The sequence below is a fragment of the Montipora capricornis genome, chromosome 3 (genome assembly GCF_036669925.1).
Source record: "Montipora capricornis isolate CH-2021 chromosome 3, ASM3666992v2, whole genome shotgun sequence".
Taxonomy (NCBI): domain Eukaryota; kingdom Metazoa; phylum Cnidaria; class Anthozoa; order Scleractinia; family Acroporidae; genus Montipora; species Montipora capricornis.
The window spans coordinates 51,382,449-51,391,913 of record NC_090885.1 but is presented as its reverse complement, the minus strand read 5'-3'; the positions used below and the strand labels follow the sequence as shown (position 1 = coordinate 51,391,913).

Genomic DNA, 9,465 nt, shown 5'->3' with positions numbered 1-9,465 from the left:
TCTGCTATTCTCTACTTGCACAAATATAAGGGGTAAAAGGGGTGTATTATGGAATACACCCCTTTTAGCCCCCAACAATTTGCATAATCATTGTTTGTAATTTCTCCTTGGGCATAAACATGTCCCAAGAGAAATGAAAACAATGCCTATGCAAATTTTTGTGGGGTAAAAGGAGGTGTATTATGGGATTTGTGCAAGTAGAGAATATCGAAAGTCAACCACCCTATTTACTTGTTAAGTATTCATTTCATTTTCAAGCAGACGATTTTTCGTTTTGAGTTAAACACGTGAGCGAACTGTAATCAGATACTGCAGCGTGCTACAGTAGCGCTCCGAGAAGAATCAACAGAGAATAAAATGAAAAGAAAAAGTTACAATTCGCTTTGGTAACCCAGGCAACAGTTTGTGCTTTAGTATTTTGAGCGACTAGGTAACATTTTCTCTTTTTTAAATGAGAATGCAGCGAATGGAGCGGCGTTGTCTCAGGGTACCACGAAATGTTCTTTCTCAGCATTTGGATTCTTCATTTCATTTACAAGTAAAAGTCTTTATGATCGCCAGGGGTTTCAATTTTCTTCTTCCTGAATTTTTCCTTCACTATTTGTGCATTAATATTTATTAAGACGAAGTCATTGCTATGACTACTATTTAGACATTTTTTAAAAGTTCCATTCAACTCTCAAGACATTTACTCCCTTTTGGTTAGTTTCTATTTTCTCATAAAGTGGCTTTATTGCTATCGTCATTCTTTGATTAATTCCCAACGGTACCATAAGTCGGGCTCAGTAGTTATCTGTTAGGTTTTAGCATCAAGTGGCACCCAAGGAAACCATTTCTGTTTTAATTTCCTCTCAAGGGTGCAGGAACCGGATGAGACATTTATATCACTGTGTCCATGGCAAAGGCGTCGTTTTGTCTCAATCTTTCACATCCCCTTGAGAATTAAACAATTTATACCAAGTTGCTCATCTGCATAAATTTCCCGAAACTTTTGAAATTAATTTTATAATTCGGTTCGCTTTTGTGAAGGAAGAAGAAATAAACTTGCTAGTTGATAGAGCGGTACCAGAAAATACCAAAAAATCAACTTCATACGCTGTAAACGTTTTTGACAGCAAGCTATTCGTAAACGTTTGGTCTAATTTGTAAGCTCCAGTCTTGCCAAAAATATTTGAAGGATAATAAACACAATAGCCTCCGTTTGACTTTTAGAATATGCTCAGAACTTGATTTATCCTTGGACGTTATCTGTTCCTGGAGGTTCACACTTTTCCTCAAGCGAAGCTGTTCGCTTCTCGGAACACAGAACGTCCGCAGACAAATATCTGAGCATATTTTTGCGCCAAATGGAGGCGATTGTTTATATATTCTTGCAACCTTAAACGTTAGTAAGGTCGAACCTGGAGAAAAACTTTAATTTCAACCAATGTCTAGACATAGGATATTGACACACTCGTGTGGTCATTCCTTTCCCTAAATGTCTTGACTGTGTATGCCAAAATATCAATCGTTCTCGTTTTTTCTAACATGTATGTGAATACCATTGTGTGGATTAACAAATCACTGCCCGTTCCAAATCAAAATACCCATACCGTTTTTGTAATAACCTGATTTGTATCTTTTCATTCTTCAAATTAATGAAATACGTTCTTTTCTTGTAAACATCCTGGTCCTATAACCTGACTTTGAGTAAATGTTCTTGATTGCTCTCAAGGCCTTGTGTTTTCTTCCCTGCGTGGGTTTGTCATTTCCATTCAGGTCAAATAAATTGGTGGCGGCATTTATACGATTTTATGTCCAGTTAACAATAAGGTAATTTATTTATTTACCTCCTGCGTGGGATATTCCTTTCTTCTGTAGATGATATTTGAAAGCTGAAATTACAAATCAAGAAAGAAGTCATTACCCTTGCTTTCCTAGTCTAATAAATCACATATCACACCTAGTCCACGCTCTTTACATTCACCTGTCGTATGAGATCAATGGCAACGACTCCCGAAAGAAGATTAACAAAACCATCACAGATGTCCAAGACAAAAAAGACGCCAGCTTTCAGGCTATAGCCTTCTGTGTATTTATTTACATTGTGTTTTTGCTAATCAAAGTTTACTGAAAAATATCCTTTCCAATTTTTCCAGTGTAAAATGGAGAGGACGGGCTTTTCAACGCAGCTGATTAAATTTTAGGGTGTTTTTTTACATCTTTGTCACATGTATAGTGAGTTTTCTAAAGTTATAGAAAATCTCAAGAGTAAATGAATGCAAAAAATGTGTACAGTGGGTACAGCATTTTATTTGCGGATAAAATACTGGCGTACGAAAAAATAAGCCAAGTTGTTCTCGAAAAAAAAGAATACACCTTTACTAAGAGTCTAACCAAAAGAATATTTTTATTCAAATTTATGGCGCAATTCACGGTGAAGAATCAAATCTCGAAAAAATAAATACTCTTTTTTGTCGAAACATACATCATAGACGACTAAGGTATATCCATTGTTATGAACTTTGAGCATGAAAATACAACATCCGTTCCATCCGGCGTAATATAAGCCATGCAATCTTAAGCCTATAGTATGTTCTTGCTTCTCTAAAGTCTTAATTAAAAATAGCAAGATTATTTAAAATTATCCTCTCCGCCACCGTCTAATGGCTGTGATACATTATAAGAGAAAGCAGAGCTCCTTATAGATCTTTTAGAGTTATAAATGCTTTGCCATAGAACTCATTCAAGTATGGCGTGTTTTTTCATAATAATACGCCTTACAAATACTACAGATTGGGTTTCTGAAAAACATCGCTTGATTGAAGCTTCAAAGACAGAGAGTTCCCTGAAAAGAAAATCGCATTCGTTGTGACAAATACTGTGCCGTTGATACCTTACTAGATTGGCGATAACGAAAGATATTGAAACTTTCCTCTTGGAAGACAACCTGAGAACTGTATTTGGTATGCATGAGTTATTCAGGAAACTAACATTTGAGATTTATGTTTTCCCAAAATTCATGGTTTAAAGTACTTGAAAACTATGAATGAAGATTTGCAGTGACATTAGGGCTACTTTGCATCTCACCCTCAAAGGAATACAGGAGAAAAAGTATTATTGACAATAAAGATAACTCGTCTTTAATAATGTCGAAGTAACTTGTTTTCTCCAGAGTTTAACGAATCATGTGTAATATTTAGCTTGAAAAAGCTTTGTTCCTGTTTTCCTTGTTTTCTTTTGCATTCACAATCTCAAAAGGTTGTTATGTCTCGTTTTTGTCTTCTCATTTCTTTGAGTTCAAAAATCATTATTTCACTTCACTTGATTTGTTGAGAAAGCGTTTTTATGCCAATTGTTTAGTCCCTTTTTTTTCACCATCTTAATGGCGTCTTCAGCCGTGACACGGATTTCCTTCCTGAATAAATAATTCCATTTGGGACAAACAGCCCTTCTTCATTTCCTTATCGAAGGCAATATTGCCGGGATTCTTAATGAACGACATCTCACAGTATGCTAAGATATTTTTCTGGTCTACATCGACGTACTTAAAACTCCACTAAAACACCACGAAAGGCTAGGTGACCTATATCAAGAAATGTTATCTTTGTTGATAGCTGTCGTGGAAACGTGTCGGTTTTCATGTTCCAATACTTAAATATATTCTGTCATATGAAAAGTGAAAGTTGTCTTTTTCATGGGAAAACTTGACTTGATTTTACTTTCAAGTTGGGTCAACTTCGACTTTGCATACAGATGCAGTATTTAAAGTGACGTATTTATGCGACGTATAGTTCCTACAAAAAAGAAGCTAATTTTTTTGAAATATTTTACTGTACAAACCTATGATTTTACTTCACATATAAATTACAAGTAATTATGCAGTTGTTCGCCCAAACAGGGTGAGTGTATTTATGCCCTTTGAACCACGGAAATTATTACGAAGTTCGAGTTTTGTGAGGATCTTGGTTATGAAGCAACCATCTGTATGAAAGGCATACATATTTGATAAGCCTTTAATGGTACAGAATTGAAAATGCTTGCCGGTTTGGCTTTGTCCATATATCTTAGTAACATTTAATTTCTGAAACGCCACGCGCGCTAAGGATTTTTCCAAAGCAATTTTCGCCATAGGAGCCATAAAAAATGTGTTTTTATGATGTCTTTTGACTGTCTATCAGACAGGAAACGAAAACACTCCCGGTAACTTTTGCGCCTTCATGACTATTGCCTTCTTACTGACATTCTGGGTAGACCAGCATTTAAAAGTTCTGACTTTTCGCTTGTAATTTTACGGCAGGGAATAGCGGCTTGAACTGAAAAACCCTTGCTTTACATGTAATAATTTAAGAAAGAAATATTGATAATTTCATGTGCGATGAATATAACTTGTTGTTTTCCTGTGTTTGCATCCATAGTAATTTATCATCAATATTCCTTTCATATAAAATCATATTAATTCTTTGTCTCTTCCCTGTATTATATTTAACTAAAATATATTTCCTTTACTGCACAAATAAAAGTGTTATGGCTTGAAACAGGCTGTTTTCGGTGCTGCGTTCCCAGAAACAATGTTTTGTACTCGATAAGTGTACAAAATAAGACCAACACTTTAGACAATGTAGTTCGCAAGACTTCTAGATCTAGACAGTGTCCATTTTATTCACAAAGTTGTTTAGTTGGGTTTTTTTCTTGGGGACAACAGATTCTCTAATTTTTGGACGAACGAGCGATGGGTTTAATGGGAAAAGAGTGTTTTGAAACAATAAATCGCTGATTGTCAAGTCTTAAAATTCATTTTCGAAAGAAATTAGCGAACCATTCAGATTCGTAAAGAAAAGTAAATTGAATTTTAACGGCTCGGAAATTGATGCATTCAGAAGGAAGAGTTTTAGTACGTTGAATTTAATTTGCATATGTTTAACTTAACTTGGACTTTTTGTCAGTAATTAGAATATTTGAAAAAAACTGTGAGATGAGTCAGTCTTGTCACTTGGAGTTCCAAATTAGCAAAAGCTGATAAATCTACATTAGTCTAAGCTTCTACGTTGGTCGATTTAAAAGAAGATCTCAACTACTCAGCAATTTATTGTAACTGAAAATGTTTACTGTACGATTTTAGAGGGCAATTTATCAAATGTCTCCTGCGAGTTATTATTATGCGCAATGTTGTGAAGTCTCAGGAAATTCGACGAGGAAACCTCATTAAATTATTTTTCCCAAAACAGTTTTTAAATACGCTGACTGACATTGCCATTAACTTTGCTTTTTTCAGCTATCTTATTCTTTGTTCATTTCTTTCTCGACCAACCAGAAAGTTGAATTTTTAACTCAATTTCTAAAAAACATTAATTTTTGACACGTTCTTAGAAGGTTATCCATACAGCTGTTTCGCTGGCTTCACTTAAGACTCAGCTTGTGGTCGTCCAGCAAAAGGTCTTCCCCAAGACATTACAAGCAAAATGTTAATAACAGCTACACTGAAACCCTGTCGAGTTCGTAGTAGTGTGTCTCGAGCGAATGAATTTTTATATGAAATGTGAGTGAAAACGGATCTAAGTTGCGCCAGGTTATTACGAAAAAATGTCGCGTTACCGACAGAGCGAGACCGACACTAAATACCAAAAGCACTGATAGTCTTTAACATCTACATTAAACAATATTTTGCTTTTTACGCTTTTCATCATATCACAGCCAACTGTTCGAACAAGTGCAAGATTTTCCAGTACTTTAGGTTACACTTTGTTGGTACGTGGTTATCGTTTCTTAACACCCTTTTTCTGCCTCACAGCGTCATATCCACAACACAGAATATTCTCAATCATGATAGCTTTCTTTACACTTATGACATAGTAACTCTTTCATTTCTTCATAGTACCTTCACTGTTTGTTTCTTTCAAAACAGGTTAGGTTTCGCACACTAATCTCAGTTCTGTCGTAAACCGTGTGCTTAGGGCTTGCGTTTGTAGTTTTTACTCAGTAAGCTCAGTTATAGCATTCTTCTCCTGGATCATAAACGCTTTGGCGTTGCAAAGAGATCTTCATCTTTTTCCTTTAAGATTTTAACGTAACCATTTTTTTGTTTGGCATTCACTTTCTTTAGACTAAGCGAAAAGAATGGTTTGTCGCATATTATCCACGTAATAAAGTGACCTCCTCTTTGTTTCTCGTTGTCCTTTTTTCATTGAATGAGCTTGGTGCGAAAACCGGCAGTATTACTTAAGCGATTCAGAACACAGTTTCTGGCTTTCCTTATGACGTTACTGGAAATCTTTACTTCTTACACATCTACGCACAATAAAAAAAACTTCAAAAAGGGTGGAGAAGGGAACAGACATTCAGAATTTGCCTGTTGATCTTAAAATATCATTAATCGCAACTCATGGGCCGGTTATGTTCGAAGTACTCTTGTACCATGAATCCTTTGGCTTTAGCAAAAAATTGGATATGCAAAAGTCACTCTGTTATCAAAAACGTCAGATTTTCTATTTTTCCTCTGTTTCCGTATTTTCCTTTGAAAGTGTTATTTGCTGGAGAATACGATCATCTTACTACTTTTGGTTCTTTTCTCGCGATACTTGGCCTTTCTCGTGTTGCAAACAGGTCTTCTACGGAAAACACGAGAAATGTAAATTGCAATATTCCAAGCAATATCATTTTAGACATGGCAATTCGTTGATTATTTCAACGTTGAAAACGTTTTCTCGCAGATTATTTTAAAACCAGGGCTATTTCAAGACAGTTAAAATAGCCGGATTGGAATCACCACTTCCTATCCGTTCGACACGCAATCCGTTTTCGTGGCAGAATTCAATACTTTATCTCTCGAGTGACTATGACTTAAATTTGAAAACTTCTCAGTTTTTCTTTCTTCGAACACAAAGCATCCAATAGAAATTTCCAAAAAATGGCTTCTCTTGCAGAGAATGCCACATACTCCTTGAGTGTGATTTCTATTTTGTTTTTTTTATGGCTTGATACCGACATATTTTTGTGATGCTGTGAACCTACTAGACTTGCGTAATTCAAACTACAGAAGTAAACTATACAAAAATTCTGAATTGGCATTACTTTAACGTCTCCTTCCCTAAAAGATTATCCCCTCTTTATGGTTGGTGCAGCACCATAGAAATTCCGAAAGGAAACAAGGAAACGGCTATAGAGGTGTTACTTCGTTGGTTTTGCTGCTAAATTGCACTATTGAATTCATTTGTTTTGAAATATTCGCAAAAGGATTTATGTACCCTTCACTTTTTGTGGTTTTTTCCTAGCCCAAACAAAAAGAGAAATCGGCCCTCCTACATACATAGTCTCGGCGATGACCAGTTGACGAAGAATCGCAACATCCTCCGCTTTTATTGCGGCCATTGATTTTCACCACTTTCAAAATAACAAATTTGAAATAAAGTGAGGCCAAAAAATAGAGGTCTCGTTGAAGGCGAGTCAAATATTCTTGGTTCTAGACATTTTGGTAAGATTATTAAAAATTGACAAAGCCATGTCGGATGCGCAGGTGACTGGTAACACAAATTTACAGTGAATTCAACTTTTTACCATATCCTTACTTCATTCCATTAAATTTTCAGAGTGCTTAAGAAACGAATGATTCAAAAAAGATCACTTTAATATGTCCTGACTCTGTATCCCGGTGGTAAATTTGCTCATCAATTCATCAATAAGAATGCATATCTCGCAAGTGGGGAAATTCTCCTTAGGAACTGACTTAAAGCGAAAAGATCTGGAAAGGTGTTCGATATTCACATAGAACCAATATATTTTTGGAAACAAAAGGCTAGTTTTATCGACAATGTAAAACAACTTTTTCAATGTTGAACTAAGTTTACTTTTAACCTAGTGGCTTGATCAATTGTATGGTTTTCTTTTTCTATCTCTGTCAGCAAAAAAAATCATTTTATTTTGTAATAAAAGATCATACTAACCGCTTAAATTATCTGGTGGTTCTGACGGGGAGCGAATTATATCGAGCAAACGTGTTTCCAATGATGGGAATTTCATTGAATCCTGTAGAAAAAAATGAACACAAAAGAAGCATTAGCAGTGAAAGCGTATGATCTAAAAAGCGTTAAAGGTTTTCCTAAATTTCCAGTTTTATTGAGACTTAATTTAGAAGCAGCTGTACCTTTGGGCCAATTTTTTCGTCATTAATTTATGTATGATGGAGTCGACGAACGAACGACGGCAAACGTTATTGATTGCGAATTCGTATTTATCATTTAAGTTGCCCATCTTGGTACGATTTTAAGGAAAAGACTAATTTTTTTAAATTAAAAAAAAAAATGAAAAATACACGGTCTAATATTTAGTCGACAGTTAAAGGTTTAACCCGTTCTATTCGTGTTGGTGAAAACATAATCTACAATTTAGAAAGAATTGGCAAAGAAACTACCACATAGTTTTTCTGTTGTATGAAATTACATTGGGTGCTGAATAAACGCTAATAAAGCGTATTCCTATCCAAGGTATATTTGACATTACCTGGTAAGAGTAGAGTGAGTTTGAAAGCTCACTGTTTTGGCCATGCGAGTTTCCAAGGCTCGGAATATCGTCCAAAATCGTTCCATCCACTGGTTGTCTTGTCAAGCTAAGGCTTTGTAGGCCTTGTGTTATGCTTTGTGTTGATATTGCCGATCTTGACTGCGGGACAAACGAATGATTAACTCGGTGGTTTCTCATTCTAGACGAACCTGGTAGCGTCAACGAAGATGGCCGAGAGCTTCGTCCATGTGGGAAATTTATTGCGTTTATGGCATGGTTTGAATGCCGACTTCCCCAGGAATTATGTTGTTGTGAAGGCCAGCCTGATATGGATTGTGGAGTTTGTTGATTCCATCCCCTAGACTTGTTAAAGCCGGTATTGATTTCGTTTGCGTTATAAATGGTGAATTATGAGGAATTGGTCTTCTTGGCTGATGGTTCATTGTTGTTGTGATACTTGCTGGTCCATTTATTCTTCTTGGCTGCGTTATTACTGGAGTGTTAGAAGGCAAATGAATGCCGTTAACCGGTTGAGGAATTGCGGGCTGTACAAAAACATCCTCTACGCTTGCTGGCGACCAAAATGTGGTCGAAGTCGCAAAATCGTGAAACATGGAGTTTTCTGAGTCCCTTGTGAAGTTTAGTTTTGTCTGCTCTAGAGCAGTGTTTCCCTGCGTTGAAATTATTTTTGATTTTGGCGAATCGTCTAAACAGTCTTCACACGTACCGTTTTTAATGTTTTTGTTCTCTGAATGGTCCTCCTTGAGATTGCCAGGGAAAAAGAGCGACGCAGTTCGCGAGTCGCTATGGTTGTAGTTGACTGGTGAAAGTGATCTTGTTGTTTGGCCAAAATCGGCCATATCCCAAAATTGTAGAATCTCAGGCGAACTAGTACCTTGGTGAATTACGTATACAGCAGGTGCTATTGTGTTCACCTCGCCACGTCGTTGCTTTTTCTGTCAAGTACAACAAAATTCGAGTCAGATGAAT

The 9,465-nt window shown here is 36.2% G+C and overlaps 1 protein-coding gene across 1 annotated transcript in view; it reads right to left on the bottom strand.

Annotated features, from left to right (window-relative positions):
* Nucleotides 1-9,465, bottom strand: part of LOC138043344 (cytoplasmic polyadenylation element-binding protein 2-like) — a 21,695-nt gene extending 12,230 nt beyond the window's left edge. Inside the window, 4 exon segments of the mRNA XM_068889578.1 lie at nucleotides 1,830-1,874; nucleotides 7,920-8,001; nucleotides 8,476-8,834; nucleotides 8,837-9,465. Coding sequence (XP_068745679.1) covers nucleotides 1,830-1,874; nucleotides 7,920-8,001; nucleotides 8,476-8,834; nucleotides 8,837-9,335 — 985 coding nt within the window. The 5' untranslated portion in view covers nucleotides 9,336-9,465.